This window comes from Salvelinus fontinalis, chromosome 17 (genome assembly GCF_029448725.1).
Source record: "Salvelinus fontinalis isolate EN_2023a chromosome 17, ASM2944872v1, whole genome shotgun sequence".
NCBI lineage: Eukaryota > Metazoa > Chordata > Actinopteri > Salmoniformes > Salmonidae > Salvelinus > Salvelinus fontinalis.
In genome coordinates, this window is record NC_074681.1 from 37,367,739 (window position 1) to 37,395,154 (window position 27,416).

At 42.9% G+C, this 27,416-nt stretch overlaps 1 protein-coding gene across 3 annotated transcripts in view; it reads right to left on the bottom strand.

Annotated features, from left to right (window-relative positions):
• Positions 1-2,792: 2,792 nt before the first annotated feature.
• The window catches only part of LOC129814276 (rab effector MyRIP-like), a 50,146-nt gene continuing 25,522 nt past the window's right edge, over positions 2,793-27,416 (bottom strand). The window contains exons 5-16 of one of the 3 annotated variants that reach the window (XM_055867299.1): positions 21,582-21,659; positions 16,419-16,516; positions 16,253-16,333; positions 16,026-16,181; positions 15,639-15,786; positions 12,981-13,582; positions 10,657-12,861; positions 9,981-10,166; positions 8,317-8,478; positions 8,137-8,199; positions 7,807-7,902; positions 2,793-3,946 (exon numbers count right to left, since the gene is read on the bottom strand). In XM_055867299.1, coding sequence (XP_055723274.1) covers positions 3,923-3,946; positions 7,807-7,902; positions 8,137-8,199; positions 8,317-8,478; positions 9,981-10,166; positions 10,657-12,861; positions 12,981-13,582; positions 15,639-15,786; positions 16,026-16,181; positions 16,253-16,333; positions 16,419-16,516; positions 21,582-21,659 — 3,899 coding nt within the window. In that variant the 3' untranslated portion in view covers positions 2,793-3,922. Of the gene's footprint in view, positions 3,947-7,806; positions 7,903-8,136; positions 8,200-8,316; positions 8,479-9,980; positions 10,167-10,656; positions 12,862-12,980; positions 13,595-15,638; positions 15,787-16,025; positions 16,182-16,252; positions 16,334-16,418; positions 16,517-21,581; positions 21,660-27,416 lie in introns of all 3 variants that reach the window. The other 2 variants (XM_055867301.1, XM_055867300.1) reach the window with 2 other exon arrangements.

The window sequence follows — 27,416 nt, forward strand, 5'->3', positions numbered from 1 at the left end:
TTAACTGCAGCTGGTGTAGCGGACTGCAGAGGTAAATAGTGAAGTCCAAGTAAAGGTTATTGCCATTTGTAGGTACAGAATACACTGGAATGTTGCTGTGAAGAACCCAAAATAAAAAATGCCAACCTATCTCTCCCATATCAGCTCTGTGTTTTCTCATAATTACTGTTCCCTCCTAATCAGGTGCTCCAGTGGCTTCGGCAGACATCGCCAGGACTGGCTAGACAGAGGCTGCCCTGAAAAGAAACTGAACAATTCACTATTCAATTAATTAGTTTTCTTCTGCTTCAAGGAAACTAATTCAAAACTGGAATCAAAACTCTGTCTTGATTTCACAGGGGGAAAAACAGAGCTGAGTTCAGATGGTTCACACCAACACCAGCACCACACCACCTTACATTGTTACTCTCACACTACAACCACTCCAGTTGCTACGGCAACCACAGTGAGACAACGGACCGCCACTTTCGTCGCCACGACTACCTCCACCACCACCACTACTACTACAACCAGACCCAGCACCAGGGTCTCCACCGCCCTGCCCTTCACCAGTGCTCCTCCAGTGTGTTAGTAGCACTACATACCTGCACACTTTCTGACCAACGTGTTCTCCCCAAAGCGTGCACTAGTTATATTCCTCCTCATGGATTTACTGTAAAAGGACTGAATTGTGTGAAAATCCCACTTGTGTGAAAATGTGTCTATGCTTGCCAGAGCCAATCCAAAGCTTCTAAACCCAGGATGTGAAGTAAAAGAGTGCTCACTCCAGGGAGACGGGTATAGAATAGGAATTGGGCGGAGGTTTGTGTTTAGCTCTGGCTGCTCAAGGATGTAGTGATGGTGAGGGTATGCCTCTATATGTGGCTCTGGTGTGAACATTGACTGAAGCCCTCTGACTTGCCATGAATTGATCACTAGGTGTCCAAACAAATCCTTTACCCATCTGTATGTCGTTTTGTTCTTTCAGATCACACTAAGAAGTGGTTGCCAATCTTATTCTAATGAATAATACATATGATCACGATAGGCAGGGCGTACACTTTTGGAACTATTCCATTGGTTCCATTAGGCTGGGCAAGCAATAAGCAAGCTCACTGAAAGTACTTGAATGAACACCGATATTATTTTGACCCAGATCTGAGCGACAGCCCAGCAAACAGTGAACATTCCTACAATGTTAGGTAACGTCCCAACTTGTCCCCCTCCACAACACATCTCATTTTATTTTATTTATGCTAAACACATTGTGACATTTAGGACCTTCATCAGACAGAACATCAGATATTGTTTATGCCTACATGGAGTAGTTACACATTTTAGGGATGCTTCTCTTACACAGTTGTTTGAGCACAAACCTCCTTTCAGTTCTGTGCTTCCCCCAGAGGCGGCTGGTAGGCTGGCCTGCTATAAAGCTGACGTTCCGTCACAGCTCGCGGAGCCCTGCGTACTCTGAGGTGGTACGCAGGGCGCTGGAGAAGGACGGTGTGGTGGTCATCGACCCCAAACAAGCGTTCATCATCTCTGACCGAGACCTCAAGGAGAGCTTCATGGACGGCAAGGACAGTTTCATTGACCCCGACCAGAGAATACGCTTCGTGTCAGACCAGTGCTGACGGGAACAAACCGGATCTGACCAGAACTAACCAGACCTGACCATTCAGGGGGCTTTGGGGAGGAACTAGTATTTTATACTGTGGAAGGAGAATGTCTGCTTCCACTACCTCGCAGTGCAACCAAGGTGTAAGAAACGGGAACTTTCTGGTACGTTATACCGTGGAAATGAGATTGTATGCTATCGCTACCTCGCAGTCTAGTGAAGGTGCATGAAAAGAGGAACAGACGGAGTTTGTGAGACCAAATTCTTGGTCACTTGGAGGACAAATTGAAGTTTGTGAGAGAAAAAAACACGCTTTGGCCTTCTTCAGTTCTTCCGTGGAAGAACTGTGTCGAGGAATTTATTAAATTACCTTTTATTCAATATATGACAACCTCCAGGTTGATTTAAAAAGCAATGAACGATATAAGCTAAGAATGTCAGCAGCATGATGACCAGGTTTTGTTTTCCTGGTGGACTACACTACTACAGCCTACTGGAGATGGAAATGGCGGTGCCACAGGAGTGTCTCATGCCTATGCCGAGTTGACTGAACTCAACGACAGTGAGACAGAAAAAGCTGGAACAATGTACTAATGATTCTCTACTGTAAATATGCTTTACCCATTGTCTTTTTCGTGACATTTGTAACATTTCTAATTTGTGTGCGAATGCTGTGATTGCAGAGGACTGGACACAAAATCAAACTGGACAGATGAGTTGACCTATTCCTCTCAGGTCATCAAGCGACGTTTACTGTACTGCATACCTTCGAGGAGGGGATGAAGGTAGGATGCTGTCGAATGTCTATGGAAAACAAAGGCCGGAGCACTGCTTGAGGGAAACAAGCGGACGTTAAAGGAAGCACTCATTGGAACATAAACTGTTGAATGTTCATTTCCATGAAGATGGATTGTATTTCTCTAGAAGCCCTGTGTGCAGATCCCCGGCTCCGTCAACACAGGTGGAGTGTCAGACAGGGGTACCACTTCCTCCTCTCACAAACACAAACAAATGTCTTTCCCCATCTCTGTAACCTAAAAGGTTAGGCAAGCTCTGTGTGCGGATAAATCTCAAGATTGATTACTTCAAAGGCTTCAGTTCATGACTTTGTTCCCACACTTGTAATAGCGGAAGACAAGTAGCTAGCCTTCACAGTGAAATGTCTGTCTGTAGGAGCACAATGATAAGCCATGAGTAATTGAATGATTATTTTATTGTGCGCTATAATTTACAATGTAAAATCAAACATCAAATGTACAAGGTTAGAAAGAACTAACGACCGTAGACCTTTATTGTGGAACTTTCAGTTTACCTGAAAATACTAAATGACGTATTACGCATATTCAACAGGTACTTAACATTAGACAAATCATTGATGATTAAGGATGTAATTTGGCACTTTCTGCAATAACTAACTCAAATGTAATTGTTCCCATAACAATGATAGACTATTAAACATGTTAAAGGCCCAGTGCAGTCAAAAAAGTGATTTTCCTGTGTTTTATATATGCATTTCCACACTGAGGTTGGAATAATACTGTGAAAATAAGGATAATGCTCTTTTAGTGTAAAGGCTGTTTAAAAAGAACACCTGCAATTTCTGCCTGTTTTTGTGGGATGGAGTTTAGGCCTGCCTGGTGGCATCACCAGGTGATAAATTAGTTAATAGACCAATAGGAAATAACAGCTAGTTATTAACAGCTGCCAATAACAGCTAGTTTTCAGTTTCCCCTCTCCACTCCTACACAGTCCTAGCTAAATTCTTGTTTGAGAAAATGCTCTTTGCTAAGAAGCTATTTTTGTTTGTTTTAAATTCAAATGGTAAAAAAAATTATCACAGTTAGGTACTTAATTGTTTCCCAGAAATGATTTTATGTTGAGATAAAAATGGCTACATTGGACCTTTTAACTGTTAAAACATGTTAAAACAATCAGTAGTGTTAATCACAGCTTTCAGCCAGGAGCAACACAGCTTGTTTGTGTCCGTTCTCTTCATTACCTTATATGGCTATATGGTTACTGATTGGTTAAAAGGTCCAATAATAAAGAAATGATTGACATGTCACTCAACAGCATGATATTTATGATAAATATTCTATACGAAACCATCTATGTTTTTAACTTCATCCACTTTTTTTTACATAAAGTATGTACTATTTTCATCTCATTATATAAAAAATCTACAACTCTTGTCTATGTCCACAGTGTCAAAATGAGTGGTAAAACTGTCAGTCTGTACTTGGCATTGTCCTGATGGTTGGTTAAAGGCAGGTAGCACTGGTGTGAGGGGAAGCTAGGGGTCATGACAGGGGTCAACATGCCTGATCAGTCTGGCTTAGGTTTCTTTATCTGAAAAAAGATAAGGCATGTGGGTCAAAATACAGAACATGTACAGCATGAGACCACACACTATTGAATACAGGAACTAATGTGATTGTAGTACATTGTAGATTAATAGTGAAGACATCAAAACTATGACATTACACATATGGCATCATGTAGTTACCAAAAAAAGGGTTACACAAATCTAAATATATTTATATTTGAGATTATTCAAAGTAGCCACCCTTTGCCTTGATGACAGATTTGCACACTCTAGGGGTTCTCTCAACCAGCTTCATCAGGTAGTCACCTGGAATGCATTTCAATTAACATCTGTGCCTTGATAAAAGTTAATTTGTGGAATTTCTTTCCTTCTTAATGTGTTTGAGCCAATCAGTTGTGTTATGACAAGGTAGGGTTGGTATACAGAAGATGGTCTTTTACCAAATAGGGCTAAATCCATATTATGGCAAGAACAGCTCAAATAAGCAAAGAGAAACGACAATCCATCATTACTTTAAGACATGAAGGTCAGTCAATACAGAAAATGTCAAGTTTATTCAAGTGCAGTTGCAAAAACCATCAAGGGCTATGATGAAACTGGCTCTCATGAGGACCGCCACAGGAAAGGAAGACCCAGAGTTACCTCTGCTGCAGAGGATAAGTTCATTAGAGTTAACAGCCTCAGAAATTGCAACCCAAATAAATTATTCAGAGTTCAAATAACAGACACATCTCAACATCAACTGTTTAGATGAGACTGCCTGAATCGGGCCTTCATAGTCGAATTGCGCCAAAGAAACCACTACTAAAGGACAACAATAAGAAGAAGAAGCATGAGCAATGGACATTAGACTGGTGGAAATCTGTCCTTTGGTCTGATGAGTCCAAATTTGAGATTTGTGGTTCCAACCACCGTGTCATTGTGAGATACAGAGTAGGTGAACGGATGATCTCCGCATGTGTGGTTCCCACCGTGAAGCATGGAGGAGGTGGTGTGAGGGTGCTTTGCTGGTGACACTGTCAGCAATTTATTTAGAATTCAAGGCACTCTCTCTTCAATTATTCTACAATAGAACAAAAAATGGTTTAAAAATAAATTGTCAAAATAAAGGAAAACCTTTGAATGAGTAGTTGTTTCTAAACTTTTGACTGGATTATGGTTCATTGTTTACCTAGCTAGCTAGCTAATGTTAGCTGGCTAGATCGCTAGCTAACGTTACATATATGATCTTATTATCCGTATCTCAGAGTAATTTGCTTGGCTAGCTATAGCCAATGTTAGCTAGCTAACATTGAACCTGGTGGGTTAGCTACTTACATATTTGTGCTCTGAATGCTCCAGGAGCGAAACGCTCTGAAATAATGAACGGACAATCTGACAGCACAGTTGCAGTCACCAACGCTCTGGATAACATAACAGCCTAACCAGCTCTGCTAGGGCAAGTAATGTTAAGTGAGCTGTTCTCTCATTTGTGTCTGGAAGTATTTAACAAGTTAGCTTGGGTGCTTGACTGCTGTTGTTTCCACAGAATGCTCGGATTAACTTCTTGCGACTACAGGGGGTGCTGTTTCTCATTAGCATAATTGCATTACAGATTAAACGGCTTCCTACTAAATTCTTTATCGTACAATATGCATATTATTACTATTATTGGATAGAAAACAGTCTCTAGTTTCTATAGGCGTTGGAATTTTGTCTCTGAGTGGAACAGAACTCATTCTACAGCAATTTCCCTGACATGGAGTCAGATTTCACACATTTTGGCCCCTGATCTGGAGTCAGTTTAAAGGCCACTGTGAACGCTATCAGGATATGGACACTGCTTACGTCTTCCCCTGGATGCCTTTACGTGATGACGATTTGAATGGTATCGATTGCGCAATCACAGCCCCTATAAAACTAAAACACGTGTAGGTAGGAACTCTTTTCCAGATGTGTCGGGCGCGCGGTGGACACCGACCTGCTCTTTTTCCAAGCATTAGTGTAGCCAGTTATATTTCTCCGGTCATGTTTCTACTCGTTATAGGAGTTAAAAACATCATAAGGTAGTTAATTTAAATCGTTTTATAGCAATTTATATCCGTTTAGTGCGATTTTGGGACATTTATTTCTGAGACACTGTGAATCTCTGGGCACGGTTCCAGTTCATGCCGAACGCAATGGGCATTTCTACATGGCAAGAGGACAGCTTTCGACCAAAAGACGATTAGACCCAAGAAAGGATTCTTTGCCCAAGATTCTGATGGAAGAACAGCTCAAAGTAGGAACAATTTATTATGATAAATCGTGTTTCTGTCGAGAAATGTTAATCGCTGATGACGCCATTTTGTTTGACGTAGCTTCGCTTGGCGCAAACTGTATTGAAAAGTAAGGATAATTTAAAAAATGTAAATCAGCGATTGTATTAAGAATTAAATTGTCTATCAATCGCTGTCCACCCTATATTTTTTAGTCACGTTTATGAGTATTTATGTATACGACTAGATCACTGTCTAATATGGCGCACGACATTGTCTGACCAGCTGGGCAACTTTTGTCATTGTCTAACCATGATTTTGGTGGCTAAATATGCACATTTTCGAACAAACTGTATATGTATGTTGTAATGTGATGTTAGAGGAGTGTCATCTGAAGAATTCTGAGAAGGTTAGTGAAAAAATTAATGTATTTTGGCGATGTTTACGTTATCGCTCTCTTTGGCTAGAATCAATGCTCTGGTAACGTTTGCATATGTGGTATGCTAATATAACGATTTATTGTGTTTTCGCTGTAAGACACTTAGAAAATCTGAAATATTGTCTGTATTCACAGGATCTGTGTCTTTCGATTAGTGTATGCTGTGTATTTTTACGAAATGTTTGATGATTAGTAATTAGGTAAACACGTTGCTCTATGTATTTATTCTAGTCCATTTGTGACGGTGGGTGCAATTGTAAACTATGATATCTACCTGAAATATGCACATTTTTCTAACAAAACCTATCCTATACCATAAATATGTTATCAGACTGTCATCTGATGAGGTTTTTTCTTGGTTAGTGGCTATCAATATCTTAGTTTAGCCGAATTGGTGATAGCACCTGATGGAGTAAGAAACTGATGGAGTTAGAAAAGTGGTGTCTTTTGCTAACGTGGTTAGCTAATAGATTTACATATTTTGTCTTCCCTGTAAAACATTTTAAAAATCTGAAATGGTGGCTTTATTCACAAGATCTGTATCTTTCATTAGGTGTCTTGGACTTGTGATTTAATGATATTTAGATGCTACTATTTAATTGTGACGCTATGCTAGTCTATGCTACTCAGTGTGGGGGGGGTGGGGGGTGCTCCCGGACCCGGGGTAGATACTCGTGAAAGGTTAACCCTTAAAGAGATGGGTGGTGCTAAAGCTTAAGAGGGTGTGAACGATGCTGAATGGGTGTAGACAAAGAGGAGCACTCCAGTAGTAGTACCAAAACATTCAAAGGCCATTTTCTCAAAAGTGAGTTTACAAGTTTATCAATGATCAAAGCAGAATGACATTCCCACTGTTCTCAACTGTAATGTATGATATACCATTTTGTAGCTCTGAGTCTCTACTTTAATCCAGTGTAAAAAACACATTTCAAATTTTGCTTCGTATGACCGATTTGAGCTGGCTGGTCACATATCTCTAACCCTTCAAGAGTGGAGCAGGTAGTCGCCTCTTCTCTGACGTGACGAGACCAACATTTGTGGCTGCAGAGAGTCACATGACACTTGATAAGTTGTTGTTCGAAAATCACAAGATATGTTTATAATTGTTAGTGAGTGACAAGAAGGGCCAGGAGTTTTCCCTGACCACATGACCTGACCAGGTAAAACTCCTGGTCCTAGTGCTAAGTGACCTGGTCTGGTTCAGTACCTTAGGCTGTTTCTTGGGCTTAGTGAAGCGGTTCTGTGGGACCACGTTGAGACCTGCATTCTTCAGAGCTGTGATCCTGGCTGCAATGTCCGACACCTACAACAAAGTGCGTAACATTAACATGAATATTCTCTCACTCAGATCAACTTAAAAGGACTTAAAAACACAATTGAATGTATATGTTTTTATGTTTTCCGGAAAATATCCACATTATGGACATCTTTCTAATTCTTTCTTTCAAAAATTTTATTTTCTAGTTTCATTATGTGACAATCACCAACATTCAAACATACAATAACATACAATTTTCTAATTCTAATGTCATCATACCCGAGGTAAAACCCGAGGTAAAATCCCCCGCTTTCTCCTTTTTTCCAAAGCAAAAGTCTGCGTCTGAAATGCCACAAAGGGCTCGGGTCAAAAGTCGTGCACTACATAGAGAATAGGGTGCCATTTTGGACACTAACTAGCTAGCTATGAGACACAGAGGGCATCCAGACTTGAACACACCTGGAGGTCAGACTGATGCACCTGGGCGGCAGCTGATGCCACCTGCTCCTCCAGGTAAGACAGCTCCAGGTCAGAGGTGGCATCGCCGATGGCCCCGGCACACTCCTCCAGGTCGTCCAGCTCCGCCTCCAGGCCGTACGCCGTGCCCGCCGCCACATACACCTGAATGGCACAATTCATTTGGCACAGACAGATATAAAACTGAAATGCCAACAGTCAGTCTAACATTAACAGAGGTTAGCATCACAGTGTTCTTGAACCCACATGGACTGTGAAATATAGTGGCTTTGGAAAGTATTCAGAACCCTTGATTTTGTGACGTAACGGCAATCTTCTAAAATGGATTAAATAAATAAAAAATCCTGAGCAATCTATACACAGTACCCCATAATGACAAAGACAAAACAGTTTTTTTAAAATGTTTGCTAATTTATACAAATTAAAAACAAATACCTTATTTACAATAAGTATTCCGACCCTTTGCTATAAGACATGAAATTGAGCTCAGGTGAATCCTGTTTCCATTGGTAAATTCAATTGATTTGACATGATTTGGAAAGGCAAACACCTGTCTATATAAGGTCCCACAGTTGACAGTGCATGTCAGAGCAAAAACCAAGCAATGAGGTCAAAGGAATTGTCCGTAGAGCACCAAGACAGGATTGTGTCGAGGCACAGAACTGGGGAAGGGTACCAAAAAATGTCTGCAGGATTGAAGGTCCCCAAGAACACAGTGGCCTCCATCATTCTTAAATGGAAGAAGTTTGGAACCACCAAGACTCTTCCGAGAGCTGTCCGCCTGGCCAAACTGAGCAATCAGGAGAGAAGGGCCTTGTTCAGGGAGGTGACAAAGACCCCGATGGTCACTCTGACGGAGTTCTAGAGTTCCTCTGTGGAGATGGGAGAACCTTCCATAAGGACAACCATCTATGTAGCACTCTCAGTCCTTTATGTTAGAGTAAAAGGCACATGACAGCCCGCTTGGAGTTTGCCAAAAGCTACCTTAAGACTCTCTGACCATGAGAAACAAGCTTCCCGTCTGGCAGAAACCTGGCACCATCCCTATGGTGAAGCATGGTGGTAGCAGCATCATGCTGTAGGGATGTTTTTCAACGACAGAGACTGGGAGACTAGTCAGGATTGAGGTAAAGATGAACAGAGCAAAGTACAGAGAGATCCTTGATCAAAACATGCTCCAGAGCCTGGACTTGAACCTGATCGAACATCTCTGGAGAGACCTGAAAATAGCTCTGCAGCAACGCTCCCCATCCAACCTGAGAGTGGTTGAGAGGATCTGTAGAGAAGAATGGGAGAAACTCCCCAAATACAGGTGTTCCAAGCTTGTAGCGTCATACCTAAGAAGACTTGAAGCTGTAATAGCTGCCAAAGGTGCTTCAACAAAGTACTGAGTAAAGGGTCAGAATACTTATGTAAATGTATTATTTCTGTTTTTTTATTTGTAATAAATTTGCAAAAATGTCTGTTTTTGATTTGTCATTATAGGATATTGTGTGTAGATTGATGACAGGGGGAAAAAACAATTTAATACATTTTAGAATAAGGCTATAACCTAACAAAATGTGGAAAAAAGTCAAGGGGTCGGAATACTTTCCAAGGCACTGTGTGTTACAGGTTATACAGATACAGAGACAGACAGGTCTTACGTTCTCCTCCAGTCTGCTGAGCTGTTCGTCTAGCCTCTTGGTGTCAGTGTTGGGGGGTAGTGAAGGGGTGTAGGGAGGAGAACAAGCGTAGTCACCCCCTTCCACCCCCTGGAGTAGGTCCTCTGTCGCATTCAACACCGTCAGCACCTCAGTGGTGATACTGCGCAGTGACATCGCCGAATACCTCTGCACACACGCAATTGAATTTACACAAGCTTTATGCAATTCCTAAAAGCCTACGGTCTCTGTGTGGAACACATCCATTCATGTGAGAACAATAGTTTTAGACAAGCAGAGAAGAGCCAACGAGTCAAGAGAAAGAAAGAGTGTTTGACTGGTTGACTGCATATAGCGCCAACCCCTGTTGCCCAAAGCACGGTCAAGTTATCAGTTTGTGATCGCACCTGCTGTAGCAAAGCGAAAAGGAACTGGAGTGTGTTTTCTAGGTCCTAATTGTTAGGGCTATCCTAACACAGAGTAATGGAACGAGGAAGGATAGAGGGGGGGTGGGGGGTGGGGGGGGGGGAGTAGTATGGTATAGAGAGGAGCAAGTGCAGAGTTAGTGTTACAGCTGTTAGTTGATTTGAGGTTAGAAATGTCGAAAGGGTAGATCCAGAGAATTACATAGCAATTTAGGCATCTATATGGGTAAAGCTAGGTGCTTTTCGTTTCTTACATTCTGGATCTCCTCTGAAGACAGTATCTCCTCCTGAACACAGGGGGCGCTCTCTTCTGGGTCCTTAGTTCGGTTGCTCTCAGTTTCTTTCTCGTCTGTATTCTTCCCAAAATTCTCCCCTTCTCTTTCCCCCAAATCATCCATCTCCTTGTCGCTTGTTTGCTCCTCTACCTCCCCACCTTCATATCCCCCTCTTTCTACTCCCTTGCTCTCTTCTTCCAGGTCTCGGGATGTCTCGCTCTTTGTCTGATATGATATTTGTTCCTTTCTCCCATCTAAAATCTGTGGTAGGATGCTTTTATGGGTCTCTGTTTCAGTCTGCTCATCTTTCTCTCGAGCCTCTTTCTCACCTCGCTCCACGACACGCTCTACTGTCTTATCCGAACTGTCCCTTTCTCTTTCCTTCCCTCCAGCCTTCTCTTGAGGTTTGACTCCAGTCTTATCTAAGGTGCCAAAGCTGTCTGACAGCTGTTCTAACATTAGCATCTCATTAATTAGATATTCATCTATCTCTTCTTCTTTCATAAACTCGCTTTCTCTAACCTTTGTTTGGTTCTTATCCTCTTCTCTCCCTTCTCTTTCAGGGTCCGCCACCATCTCTCCATCCATCTCTACCTCCATCCCACCCAGTGTGTGCTCTAGGTTGCTGATTATTTTGTCAAACATCACCTCTCCCTCCACAGTGTCCACACTTTCTGTTGTTTCTCGCTCTCTTCCTCCCAGTTCTGTATCTCTCCTCCCTCTTTCCACCTTTCTCTCTGCTTCCCTTGCTCTCTTTCCTTCCTTCCCTCCTTCAAACATCTTCTCCATCATCCTCTGTACCTTCATGACTCCCTCTTCCTCTACCTTTGTGTCCATCTCTTCGCTTTGCAGCTCTCCCTCTTTCTCACTTTCATCCTCAAAGTCAAAGAGTCTGACGTCTAGTTCTCCGATGCTATCTCTCCTCACCTTGTTCATCATCCTCCCTTCCACCTCCATCCCCCCCTGGTACCAGGGCTTCTCTCTCACCCTCTCCACCTGTAGCCTCCTCCTCTCTCCCTCCATCTCTCCCCATCTCTCTCCATGCCACTTTCCCTCCATCTCTCCACATCTCTCTCTGACCCAGTCTGCCACTCTATTGGACAACTTCATTTTGTCTCCTTTGCTCCCCTCTTCCTTCTCTCCCTCGTTCTTTCCCACTCTATCCAGTTCATCTTCCGTAGAGGAGAATTGGGAGGCGCTAACGAGACTGGCCAGATCTCTCAACTTGGAGGTCAGTTCCTCTTTATCTCCCTCCATCTCCCACAGTGCCTCAGCGTCTATCTCCTCCCGCTCTCCACCCCCTTCTCCTCCTCTCTCCTCCCTCCCTTTCTCCATCTCTTCATCATAGAGACCCACTCTATCCAGCTCGTCCTCTGTTGATGACAACTGCGCGTCATTGACCTGTCTAGTCAGTTTGCACCGTTTGTATGTCAGCTCTTCCTTCTCTCCCTCCCTCTCTCCTTCTCTCTGCTCCTCCATCTCTCCATCACTAACACCCACTCGGTCAAGCTCTTCCTCTGTTGATGAGAAATGTGTGACTTGGCTAGCCAGCATACGCAACTTTACGGTGTGCTCCTCTCTTCCTTCTCTCTCCCTCTTTTTTGTCCTCTCCTCCACCCGCTCTCTCTCCCATTCACGCTCAACCCTACCCACTCTGTCCAACTCATCTTCAGTGGATGAGAATTCTGAGCCTCTGACCTGACTAGCTAGCTGGATTAGTGTTGACTTCAGCTCTCCTCCTCCATCTCCCTCCCTTTCTTTTGTCCTCTCCTCCCCCTCTCCCACTCTCCCTCCTTCCATCTCGATTTCTATATGCCATAACCGCTCCTCCTCCTGAGTTCCTTCTCTCCTTCCCTTCCTTCCTCCCTCGTCCTCTCCCGATCTGTCCAGTTCGTCCTCAGATGATGAGAGGTGTGCGAGGCCAACTTGGCTGGCCAGCTCTTTCAGTCTGATGGTCAGTTCCTGCTCAAGATTGATGGTCACTCCCATGGTCCCTCCTCCCTGGCCCTTCGGGGCCCCGCAGCCGGGGGCCTCCCCCTCAGGACCCCGGGGTTCAGGGGTCAGCGACCTGGAGGTCAAGCCACCATCCAAAGTCAGAGTGTCTGGGGTGACTGCGCCAGATTGGCTGGTCTTTTTCACACTTAGTTTCTTGGCCAGGGCATCCAGTACCATGCTGCTATACTCCTGTTAACAGCAGATAGAAGACATAGAAGCTATCAGAGAAATAAAATGATGTCCAACGTGATAAGGGGAATAAGTGAAATTGAGGTCATAAGTGAAAGTGACAGACTGTCTCGCTTTACCTCTCCTCTTCCCTCCCCCTGATCCTTCTTAGTCCTCTTCCTCCTTCGCGTCCTCCTGACTTTGCCCCCCTCCTCCAGCTCATCAGCCCCGCTGCTCTCAGCCTCCGTCCCCCCAGGGTTAAAGTTCACGTCGAAGATGCCCGGGCGGGATGACCGACGTGAAGAGGGGGTGCACCGGTGCTCCACAGGCACCTTTCTCTTCAGGACGGCGAGCAGAGGCTTCTGGGGCTTCGGCCCTTGACCTCGAATCTGATCTTCTCCTACCTCAGATTCAGAGTTGAGGGTGTCCGTGCTGGCGTGGTGGTCCAGCAAGTGTGAGGGGAGGCTGTGCTGCTGGTCGGCAGAGGCCTGGGCATCTGGTGCCTCTGACCCCTGGTTGTTGTTGGCGTTTGTCATTTTCCTCCGTATCTCCAGCAGGGCGGCGCCCCAGGCCCCCTCTCCCCCCTCGGCGTCGTCTGAGCCCATCTCATCGTAGGCGGAGATCACACCGGACTCCTTCTCCAAAACGCTGAATACCAGTGACTTCCTCTTGGTCAGCAGGCTGGGCCGAGACAGCTGTGTGCTCTGCTGGGCGATCCAGTTCCCGTCTGGGCTCTTCAGCACTGAGGACGCACCTCCGGACACACACACATCAGGGTAGACAGATGCCACACACACACACACACACACACACACACACACACACACACACACACACACACACACACACACACACACACACACACACACACACACACACACACACACACACACAGCAGACAGGCAGACACACAAACACAGGGGAGGAGGCATTTAGCCACCAGTCTTTTACTACAGTACATCAATAATAGGTAATTTTGTTTGTTTGTTTTCCCCCTATTGAACTGTATAAAGTTGCATGTATGTACAGTGCTTGGCAAAAGCATTCATGCCCCTTGGTGTTTTTCCTATTTTGTTGCATTACAACCTGTAATTTAAATTGATATTTATTTGGATTTCATGTAATGGACATACACAAAAAAATACAAAAAAAACAGGAAAGTAGTGCGTGCGTGCATATGTATTCACCGCCTTTGCAGTGAATCCCCTAAGTAAGATCTGGTGCAACCAATTACCTTCAGAAGTCACGTAATTAGTTAAATAAAGTCCACCTGTGTGCAATCTAAGTGTCACATGATCTGTCACATGATCTCAGTATATATACACCTGTTCTGAAAGGCCTCAGAGTCTGCAAAACCACTAAACAAGGGGCACCACCAAGCAAGCGGCACCATGGAGAACAAGGAGCTCTCCAAACAGGTCAGGGACAAAGTTGTGAAGAAGTACGGGTCAGGGTTGAGTTATAAAAAAATATCCAAAACTTTGAACATCCCACGGAGCACCATTTAAATCCATTATTAAAAAATGGAAAGAATATGGCACCACAACAAACCTGCCAAGAGAGGGCCGCCCACCAAAACTCCTGAACCAGGCAAGGAGGGCATTAATCAGAGAGGCAACAAAGAGACCAAAGATAACCCTGAAGGAGCTGCAAAGCTTCACAGCTGAAGTTGGGGTTTCTGTCCACAGGACCACTTTAAGCTGTACACTCCACAGAGCTGGGCTTTACGGAAGACTGGCCAGAAAAAAGCCATTGCTTTAAAGAAAAAAATAAGCAAACACATTTGGTGTTAGCCAAAAGGCATGTGGGAGACTCCCCAAACATATGGAAGAAGGTACTCTGGTCAGATGAGACTAAAATTGAGCTTTTTGGTCATCAAGGAAAACGCTATGTCTGGCGCAAACCCAACACCTCTCATCACCCGAGAATACCATCCCCACAGTGAAGCATGGTGGTGGCAGCATCATGCTGTGGGGATGTTTTTCATCGGCAGAGACTGGGAAACTGGTCAGAATTGAAGGAATGATGGATGGCGCTAAATACAGGGAAATTCTTGAGGGAAACCTGTTTCAGTCTTGCAGAGATTTGAGACTGGGATGGAGGTTCACCTTCCAGCAGGACAATGACACTAAGCATACTGCTAAAGCAACACTTGAGTGGTTTAAGGGGAAACATTTAAATGTCTTGGAATGGCCTAGTCAAAGCCCAGACTTCAATCCAATTGAGAATCTGTGGTATGACTTAAAGATTTCTGTAAATCAGCAGAACCCATCCAACTTGAAGGAGCAGGAGCAGTTTTGCCTTGAAGAATGGGCAAAAATCCCAGTGGCTAGATGTGCCAAGCTTATAGAGACATACCCCAAGAGACTTGCAGCTGTAATTGCTGCAACGGGTGGCTCGACAAAGTATTGACTTTGGGGGGGTGAATAGTTATGTACGCTCAAGTTTTCCGTTTTTTTGTCTTATTTCTTGTTTGTTTCACAATGAAAAATATTTTTAATCTTCAAAGTGGTTCGCATGTTGTGTAAGTTAAATGATACAACCCCCCCAAAAATCCCTTTTAATTCCAGGTTGTAAGGCAACAAAATAGGAATAATTCCAAGACGGGTGAATACTTTCGTAAGCCACTGTATTGTATCTTGAAACTGTAATTGTCTAGGACATGGAAGACAAGCAAAGAAATAATTGAAATAAAAAGTGTAATTCTGAAAATGACTAAACTAGGTGTGTGGAAAGACCGTTGTGATGGTGCGTGTGAATAATGACTAGCAGAGTTGCGGTGGCCAGCAGGGTCTTACTGGAGTTGTCCAGGCGGTCAACACTCTTCCAGTTGGCCAATCCTGCCGCTCCTCCCTCCTTTTTCAGCCCATGCTGAGAGTCCTGGGAAACCCCAGAGCACTGCATCATAACGTTGTCATCCAGCAGCGAGAAGGCAGAGTGAGACCGCTGAGACAAATACAAATAATGAAATAGTTGAATCTCTAAGAGAGGTAAATATAATCAACATAGGCCACACTGTATATATATATATATATATATGTTCGGTACTGGTCTTATGGGACAGAATGGGTTTTGAACCTGGGTCGACTACATGCCGCAGTTAGCCCTCTGAGCTAAAGCCTAGGCAAGGCTACTGATCACATAAGGTAGTTAGTTCCCTGAATCACCTTACACTCCATACTAACCCATATAGAGGCCTTGGCGCGGGCTGATGTGGTGCGGGAGATCTTGGAGCTGGGGGAGCTTGAAGCCAAGGGCTGGTCACCACTCTGGTTGTCGGGGAGCCAGTCCAGGTCATAGTCTGGCTTCATCTCAGCTAGGTTCTTCCTCCGCCGGATGATCTAGCATGAAATAAACTGAGTTGAATTAAATTGTATTGAAATTAATTTAAATGAAATGAAATTGAACGTACTTTCTGCACAATGGTTGTGGCCAGTTCCTCAATCAGCTCTTCTCTGTGGTCTCGCAGATACCTTGCCTCGCTCTGCTTGTCCTAGTCAGAACAACAACGAAGTCAGCCAGACAGTCAATAAGATGTTTACTCTTTTTAGACAACTCCATCCTGCAGAATATGTTACCTGACTGTCGGTGTGTCCCTCTGCCTTGGCGATGGCCTCGTCGATGGCCTCCTCTGCCACCCTCAGTGCCACCGTTAGGGTCTCTGCCATGCTGTGCTCTGAAAAGGGATGGGGACATAACCAAGAGGTTTCTTTAGATTAAAGTCTGTCTTGCTATACACTCACCAGTCAGCAGAGGGCGGTATTACTTAGTGGTTTGTTTGTCTATTTTTTGAATAATTTTTTTGTAATTGTTATTTTCAGAGGGGGTTACATGTACAATTTTTGGGGGAGGGTAACCCCGATCCATTATAGAGATCAGTCCTTTCTGGAGCCCAGATTATTTATTTATAAATCCCATCATTAGATGATTCGGTAGCTGACCTAAGATGTAAATATGGGGGAAAAAAGAATTACCTGGTAATGTGAATGTATTTTTCAAATCTTGGAAAGTTCTTAAACCATTACTGTCCATGATATCGGTAAGGGTCCGGATTCCACATTTGCACTACTAGGGGGATGCAAAAGACCGCCCTCCAGATCTCAAGGCATTGTTGTGAAATATTGGAGTATGGGCATGCCATTTTGATTCCCAGTTACATTGTTTTTCAATTTTGCACCAAAAAGAAAGTGTGAGCAATAGTAGCACCAAATCGTAATTTACATTAAGGGATAGTGAAGACCACCTCTTCCAGGGCAATCTCTATTTACTCAACCAGGAGGCAGAATAATAATGTCTGAAACAATTTAAGATGGGGCCAAATGCTAGAGCCTGGAAATACAATTGAAAGTTTGGTCAAATATAGTCCTCCTACGTCTTTCCCTCTTTGTAAATGTACAAATTGTATCCGGGATCGTTTACCTTGCCATACCCATTTTTATACCGCACTATGAATTTGATCCCAATAGCCAGAAGGGGGAGCCATGGGATGCATTTAAGTACAGAAATTCAGCCGTGGCAATATTTTCATTTTGACAATAGATATTCAGCCAGTCAAAGCAACTGGGATATTATTCCATCTACTGATGTCGGATTGAATTGATTTGAGCGTTCCGTTAAAGTTTCTGGTAATGGTTTAATCTAAAGAAGTAAATATATCTACTCCCAAATATTTAAAATGGGAAACAATTGGGATTCCATAAGTAGGGATGGCGTCCTCCATCGGGGTCTTGAGAGGCAGTAGAGCAGATTTTGTTAGATACATTTTGTAATTTGAGATTAAGCTGATTTTATCTATGATCTTCAATGCGTTTGGGAACGATTGAGATACAGTGTCTAGATATAGTGAAATGTAATTTGCGTATAAGGAAATGAAATGATCAGTAGAATATAGAGAAATCTGTGTTATTTCAATCGATTGCCGAATTGCCTGGGCCAGGGGATCCATGGATAATAAGAACAGCAGAGGTGAAATTGGACCTCATTGTCTGCTGCATCAAGTGATTCTGAACGGAGCAGAGCAGATATTGCCTCGAGTGGCGCAGTGGTCTAAGGCACTGCATCGCAGTGTTAGAGATGTCACTACAGACCCTGGTTCGATTCCAGGCTGTATCACAACCGGCCATGATTGGGAGTCCCGTAAGGCAGTGCACAATTGGCCCAGCATCGTCTGGGTTATGGTTTGGCCTACCGTCATTGCTGGAACACTAGCGTGAGCCCATAGCAAATGAATGGAATCGAACGTTCGCAGAGCCTGTTTTGACTGGAGTGATGCTTAGAATTCTATTTCGCCTAAATGGTACCAAAAAATGTATCCCTTTTTATTTTACAACTACAATCTGTTTGTCAGACGGAACTGAAAAAAACCTACTTGTGTAGAAAGTAAACATCCGCACCTCGATGGTGTCAACTGTGCTTATGTCTGCATAATGAGAAAGTAGGGAAAAAATAAAAACTTCTGACTATTTCTGCAGGCAGGCAGCTCAGATGGCTCTGGGTAGGCAGGCAGCTCAGATGGCTCTGGGCAGGCGGCAGACTCTGGCCGGCTGAGACGCACAGTAGGCCTGGTGCGTGGTGCCGGAACTGGAGGTACCTGGCTAAGGACACGCACCTCAAGGCTAGTGCGGGGAGCAGCAACAGGGCGCACAGGACTCTGGAGACGCACAGGAGGGTTGGTGCGTGGTGCCGGAACTGGTGGTACTGGGCTGGAGACACGCACCACAGGGTGAGTGCGTGGAAGAGGAACAGGGCTCTGGAGACACACTGGAAGCCTGGTGCGTGGTGTTGGCACTGGTGGTACTGGGCTGGGGCGGGGAGGTGGCGCCGGATATACCGGACCGTGCAGGCGTACTGGCTCCCTTGAGCACCGAGCCTGCCCAACCTTACCTGGTTGAATGCTCCCCGTAGCCCGACCAGTGCGGGGAGGGGGAATAACCCGCACTGGGCTGTGTTGGCGAACCGGGGACACCATGCGTAAGGCTGGTGCCATGTATGCCGGCCCGAGAAGACGCACTGGAGACCAGACGGTTGGAATGTACCGCACTGGGCTAAGCACACACAGGAGACACCGTGCGCTTTATCGCATAACACGGTGTCTGCCCGTACTCCCGCTCTCCACGGTAAGCTCGGGGAGTTGGCGCAGGTCTCCTACCTGACTTCGCCACACTCCCTTGTACCCCCCCAAGAAATTTTTGGTGCTGACTCTCAGGCTTCCAGCCTTGCTTCCGTGCTGCCTCCTCATACTGCCGCCTCTCTGCTTTCGCTGCCTCCAGCTCTGCCTTGGGGAGGCGATATTCCCCTGGTTGTGCCCAGGGTCCTCCGCTGTCCGGAATTTCCTCCCAATTCCTATAGTCCTGCGTTTGCTGCTGCTGCCTTGTATCACACTGCTTGGTCCTGGTATGGTGGGTAATTCTGTCACGATCGTTGTTAGGTGAAAGAGAGGACCAAGGCGCAGGGTGATATAAATACATCTTCTATTTATTTGAAGATGAAAACGAACACGAACACTAATACAAACTAGACAAAACAACAAACGACCGTGAAGCTACAAAACGAAAGTGCAGACACAAGCAACTAACATCAAGACATAGACAAAAACACACAAACATCCCCCATGTCACACCCTGACCTAACTAAAATAATAAAGAAAACAAAGATAACTAAGGCCAGGGTGTGACATTAGTGGACAAAAAATTTGCTTTTCTTTCAAAAACAACGACATTTCTAAGTGACCCCAAACTTTTGAACGGTAGTGTATATACATACATAAACATTCCTACATATATACACTTTTTTTTTTTGAATATACCTTTATTATTCCCCACAAACCCTACCACCCTTCCCCCAACTGGAGTAAACAATAATAAATAACAATAATAAACAATAACACTTAGGCTTCTACCTTCAGTCTATACATACTATACACATTTTACAGACACAATCTATTTTACAATAGTTATATTTTGTTTGTTTTTAGTCCTGGCCTTCCTCTATTTCTGATGTCCATCCAGTTTGATTTCTGTTTGTAACTGTGCTATTTCACAAAAGTTCTGAACCTATATACATTTTACAGACCCTGTATGTATTACATTTATTATCTTGTTGTTATTAGTCCCACCCTTCAGCTCCATTCAATCCATCCCATCTTGGGACCATCCATTTTGGATTTCTATTTGCCATATATTTTTAACTGTGCTGTGTATATATATGGGGGATACAATCTTCCCAGCTCTGCAGATTATGCTGCCAAGAGGCTGTAGCTCGTTTTTGGTCACAGGTCCAGGAATGGCTGAAGAATTGCAACATTTACCTGGAACTAACGCTGCAGATAGCAATACTGGGTGATTTGAAAAGTCATAGTCAATCGATCAATAATATAATAATTATTTTAGCAAAAATGTTTATCTTTAATTTACAATCTGTAGAAACTACGAGAATAGAAATGTTCAGTACTTTTGTGAAGCGTCACAGTACAGTTAAAAATATATGTATGGGAAGATTGTATCCCCCATATATATAACGTTCTATTAGTTGCAAGAATTTGGTATAATAATTTAAATAGAAAAATTCAAAGTTTTGAATCAGGTGTTGTTTTGCATGTCATTTCATAAACCATGTGCCATGGAATCGGTACATCAAAAATCTCTTCCCAACTATTTTGCAATTTATATGGCACAGCTGTCAATTTTTGGGTCCTTAAAATGAAACTGGTATATATTTTTAGTTATCACAATTTTCTTTAACCATTTTTGGTCTTTAATGCAGGGCAGACAGACAAGTTCTTTACTTTTCCCAACCTAGACCTGCTATTGTTACTTGCCGTACAGTAAACGTCCCACACCTTAATGTGATGTTATATGTTGACAATAATTTGAAAATAAGTAAATGTATAGTTATTTTGCAAAAGAAAAGCCACGAGATAGCCACCATTTCCAATGCATGCCACCGGAACCGGAAGTTATTTTATGAAAATAATAATAATGATTGGGGGTGCTTATATTTGTCAACAAATATACACAAGTATGTAATGGAAATGTTTTTTTTGCATATCTCCTTGTGTCACGATCGTCGTATGGTGGAATAGAGGAGGACCAAGGCGCAGCTTGATAACAATACATCTTCTTTTATTGAAGACGAAAAATAAAGAACACTATACAAATTATACAAAACAATAAAACGACGAACGTGAAGCTATAGAACAAATAGTGCTGACACTAAACACTACGCATAGACAATCACCCACGAACTACCTAATGAATATGGCTGCCTAAATATGGTTCCCAATCAGAGACAACGATAGACAGCTGTCTCTAATTGAGAACCAATCTAGGCAACCATAGACATACATACACCTAGACTAGACACTTTAACCAACTAAGCCACAGCACCCATAAACATACAAAAAACCCTAGACAATACAAAACACATACATCCCCCATGTCACACCCTGACCTAACTAAAATAATAAAGAAAACAAAGATAACTAAGGCCAGGGCGTGACACCTTGAGATGCCTCAGAGAGTGAGGTCACAGCCAGGGATCAGCCATTATGGACAATAACCGGGGTTAAGTGCCTTACTCAAGGGCAGATCAACAGATTTTTCACTGAGTCGGCTCAGGGATTCAAACTAGCAACCTTTCAGTTACTAGCCCAACATCCTAACAACTAGGCTACCTACGGCCCCCCTCTCTGCTCTTCCAATAAAGGCATGAAATGCTTTAGAAGGGGAAAGCCGGAAGCCTACCTTCACTCTGTCTGTAGAAGGCGTTTTCACTACAGACGCTGCCCTCGTTGCCGATGCTCTCCTCATACGTGCTACCCTCTGCAAAAAGATACAACACACAGGGCATGGGTCATGTTCAGTTGGTCACAATGTAGCAAAAAGGTGCAAACAGGAAAATAAAATGGCTATTGTTAAACTTAAGGCATTGGACAACTTTGTCTGTTTCAAATAATTGTCTCCTGTTATGTGCTTACTGAACAGGACTATGGCCACAACATTCACACACAGAACATTCAAAATAACAGCTACAGTACACAGGCTATAGCGAGAAATATTGCAGATCAATTTAAACCACAATTCCTTTTGACAATTATTTTGAGCATAACAATGATAAAATACTCTATTGACATGAGCAAACATTGTAGCACAATGATGGCCTCAGAGTAACTGAAGTCGAATAGAAGGTTTTTACCTGAGCAGTGTTAACTTATGCCTGGGCTGTGGCAGTCATGACATTTTGTCAGCCGGTGATTGTCAAGCAAATAACTGCCGGTCTCATGGTAATTGACCGTTAATTAACATTAACACGTTTAGAATTTACTGGCTTCCATGCATAGCCTACAAGCCACTGATGCAGACATTTGGGTCATCTACATCCATGTAATATAGCCTACACCATCACAATAAATCCATGTAATATAGCCTACACCATCACAATAAATCCATGTAATATAGCCTACACCATCACAAAATATCCATGTAATATAGCCTACACCATCACAATAAATCCATGTAATATAGCCTACACCATCACAATAAATCTGTGTAATATAGCCTACACCATCACAATAAATAGATGTAATATAGCCTACACCATCACAATAAATCCATGTAATATAGCCTACACCATCACAATAAATCCATGTAATATAGCCTACACCATCACAATAAATCCATGTAATATAGCCTACACCATCACAATAAATCCATGTAATATAGCCTACACCATCACAATAAATCCATGTAATATAGCCTACACCATCACAATAAATCCATGTAATATAGCCTACACCATCACAATAAATCCATGTAATATAGCCTACACCATCACAATAAATAGATGTAATATAGCCTACACCATCACAATAAATCCATGTAATATAGCCTACACCGTTACAATAAATCCATGATTTATTTTAGACAGGACTAAAGAAACATGATATGAAGAAAATGTAGTCTATTTCGGGAGAACAGAATAACATACTCTGAGTTGTCCTTACAGTATGTTAGGTCTTGATCTGGCTACGCCATGTAGCTGTGTGCTACACTCGTTCATTTAGCAGACAAGATTTGCTTAGAATTCCATGGTATTGCACCCCAGTATCTCTACTTGTACACTCATCTTCTGCACATCTATCACCCCAGTGTTTAATTGCTATATTGTAATTATTTCACCACTACGGCCTATTTATTGCCTTACCTCCGGTATCCTACCTCATTTGCACACACTGCATATAGACTTTTGTTCTACTGTATTATTGACTGTATGTTTGTTTATCCCATGTGTAACTCTGTGTTGTTGTTTGTGCTGCACTGCTTTGCTTTATCTTGGCCAGGTCGCAGTTGTAAATGAGCACTTGTTCTCAACTAGCCTACCTGGTTAAATAAAGGTAGGGGGAAAAAAATACAATTATTTTATGTTATTTGATAGTATGAAGAATGCAATTGAACAAAGCTGAATAAAATAGAAAGGATATTTTCTCCAAACGATTTGAGGGAATGCTCACATACATACAGCTATTCTGTGTTGAGCGGTTATCCATGGTTCGGATTTCTGTGTGTGTGTGTGTGTGTGCGTTCGTGCAAGTAGAAATAAAACATTGACTCACTCTACTTTTAGAGAAACGCCAATACAATCCTTTTCTTTCATGTTGACGAAACGTTCCATGACTCTGTCATAGAGTACACGCTTTTATTTTTTGCTGTCCTAGGCTACCTGGCTAAATGTTTGCTCGCTAGTCTAACTTACTTTCATGTGCAATGTTAGCTAGTTAACATTAGCCTTCTACGTCTAGCTACATATTGAACTTCCATTGGCTGATTGGCTATTATTTTATATATTTTTTATCAAGGGAGGCCAAATGCTTAATGTTATACTCTTTCTGCCCAGACAGCATCAGATAGATGGCCTACACATATGTTTTGCTCGCTCTGATCCTTTCTCCGGTGAGATACATTCAGCCTCTTTTGAATTGAAGGAAAATTATGAAAAACAGAGAGACAAAAGATAAAAATTGATCTTTTTATTATTTTCATTTTTTAGAAAGCCTGGCTTCCCTTGGCACCCATGAACACACGCCACTGTTTGTGCACACATTTAAATGGTGTATCTGCGCTGCTCCGTGGACGTTTAGGAGAAAATAACACACACATTTCACAGACTGGACAAGGGGTCACTGGCTTTGATCCTTTGACTCTGACTGATGTCACACAGTAGAGAGAGAGAGTGTGTGTGTGTGTGTGTATGTGCGCGTGTGTGTGTGCACGCGTGCGTGTGTGTGCGTGTGCGTGTGTGTGTGTGTTTGTGTGTCTGTGGACCCCCAATACACAGCCAGTTAGCAATAGAGTCGCAAAGAAAACAGAATGAGGCTTATTTGTTCTCAAATCTAGTTCACGTCACTCAATTTCACTGCCTTCCTCCTTAAAAGGACTGGAAATTACCATAGTGTTCCCCAATCCACTTCTGAACTACATGAACACTGGGCGCACGCAGTCCAGGGATAAGGCTGATAATTCCTCACACAAGACCCAGTAATGCAGTTACATAACAACAAATAACCTCAGCTTTATGTGCATATTTAGAGACCTGAATAGAGCTCAAAGCAGAATGAGAATGTATGACTAGGGCTGTTATGGTGACTGTAATACGCCACACCGACGGTCACCAGTCATGATGCCAGTCAAATTCCACTTCACATTTAGTCATGGTAATTAGGTTTCTGCAATCTCTGATGCTACTCAGCACTCTATTGTCCCTCTAATCACTCTGACATTAATGCAAATGTAATCGAAAATCTAATCAATGACTTCTTGAGCCCATGTTGCCCAACATTTCAATAGGTCATGCAATTGTGTGAGAAAACATGGCCTCTATTAAAAAGAGGAGGATCCCATCAGCTTTCTATAGGCTTACAATATTTATTTCTCAACTTTCCTAATATTAAGCACATTGCTTCTCTTTACAGGAGGAGTATAGCCTACCTGGCTGGCATGAAAATAAACCATTCGCTATTTCAGTGCATAGATGACATGTATTTTTTTCCGCTGCCCCTGATTCCGCTGCCCCTGATTCACCTTATACGACCCACCACTGCGACCTGTATGCCCTAGTCGGCTGGCCCTCGCTACATGTTCGTCGTCAGACCCACTGGCTCCAGGTCATCTACAAGGCTATGCTAGGTAAAGTGCCGCCTTATCTCAGTTCACTGGTCACGATGGCTACACCCACCCGTAGCACGCGCTCCAGCAGGTGTATCTCACTGATCATCCCTAAAGCCAAAACCTCATTTGGACGCCTTTCCTTCCAGTTCTCTGCTGCCTGCGACTAGAACGAATTGCAAAAATCTCTGAAGTTGGAGACTTTTATCTCCCTCAACAACTTTAAAAATCTGCTATCCGAGCAGCTAACCGATCGCTGCAGCTGTACATAGTCCATCTGTAAACTACCCACCCAATTTACCTACCTCACCCCCCATACTGCTTTTATTTATTTACTTTTCTGCTCTTTTGCACACCAGTATCTCTTCTTGCACATGATCATCTGATGATTTATCACTCCAGTGTTAATCTGCTAAATTGTAATTACTCGATTTATTGCCTACCTCATGCCTTTTGCACACATTGTATATAGATTCTCTTTTTTCTACCATGTTATTGACTTGTTTATTGTTTACTCCATGTGTAACTCTGTGTTGTTGTCTGTTCACACTGCTATGCTTTATCTTGGCCAGGTCGCAGTTGCAAATGAGAACTTGTTCTCAACTAGCCTACCTGGTTAAATAAAGGTGAAATAAAAATAAATAAAAAATAAAATTCGAGACAGGTGCATGATAATGGTCCATTCTAAATCAAATCAAATTTCACACATATATTATTTAGTATATGTAAAGACAAGATTAAATCAAGAATAGTGTGATGGGTGACAATATTAGCCTATCACTTGTGAATAATATATTGTCTAATAATAATAATATACTTGTGAATGACGCCTAGCTTAAGGCAGGAAACAGCACATGTTTTTTTTTGCTACTTTTTCAAATCATGTAGCCTAGCCGATAGGCCTATATGTTTTGATAAGGTGTGTATCACAACTAAAGTGGCCAAATGTAACATGTGAGTTTCAAGTTTGGGGAAGAACATTTTCACCATAAAAATGCACTTTTATAATAAAAGCAATGCATGCATAATCGCAATTGTGGTAACTTTTGAGAATTGTGTTTTCCTGCTAATGGAACATTTGCGCTGATAGCCTACTGCCATGTGCGCATTGCTGCGCTTATACTGTGAAGAAATAGCCTAATAGTTGATCAACATTTAAAGCTAAACGTTCTCATCTGCTGCGTCAGGCTCATTGCTTAAGGGTTTTTTGATGCTAGTGGTTGTATTAATTTGGCATTTACCGCATCCCACAACTGTCCCAGACTAACATGCATTTTTTATTTTTTTTATTTAAACCATCATCTTTGAAATGCAAAAGAAAGACCAAAATCTATTATTCCAGCCCAGGCGCAATTTAGATTTTGGCCACTAGATGGCAGCAGTGTATGTGCAAAGCTTTAGATGAATCCTATGAACCATTGCATTTCTGTTCAACATTTTGTATCAAGACTGCCCTAATTGGTTTATTAATACATTTTCAAGTTCATAACTGTGCTATCTCCTCAAACAATAGCATGGTATTATTTCACTGTAATAGCTACTGTAAATTGGACAGTGTAGTTAGATTAACAAGAATTTAAGCTTTCTGGCAATATCAGATATGTCTATGTCCTGGGAAATGTTCTTGTTACTTACAACCTCATGCTAATCACATTAGCCTACGTTAGCTCAACCGTCCCGCGGGGGACCCACCAATCCTGTAGAGGTTTTAAAGCTACTTCTCAGATAGAGTTCAATTGGTCAAATCGGAGGGCCTGCTGTCGGGACCTCTGGCAGTGTCTATGGGGGTGCCACAGGGTTCAGTTCTCGGGCCAACTCTTTTCTCTGTATATATCAATGATGTCGCTCTTGCTGTGGGTGATCCTTTGATCCACCTCTACGCAAACTACACCATTCTGTATACATCTGGCCTTTCTTTGGACACTGTGTTAACAAACCTCCAAACGAGCTTCAATGCCATACAACACTCCTTCAGTGGCCTCCAACTACACTTAAATGCTAGTAAAACTAAATGCATGCTCTTCAACCGATCGCTGCCCGCACCCGCCCGCCCGACTAGCATCACTACTCTGGACGGTTCTGACTTAGAATATGTGGACAACTATAAATATCTAGGTGTCTGGCTAGACTGTAAACTCTCTTTCCAGACTCATATTAAGCATCTCCAATCCAAAATGAAATCTAGAATTGGCTTCCGATTTCGCCACAAAGCCTCCTTCACTCATGCTGCCTGACATACCCTCGTAAAACTGACTAACCTACCGATCCTTGACTTCGGCGATGTAATTTACAAACTAGCCTCCAACACTCTACTCAGCAAATTGGATGCAGTCTATCACAGTGCCATCCGTTTTGTCACCAAAGCCCCATATACTACCCACCACTGAGACCTGTATGCTCTCGTTGGCTGGTCCTCGC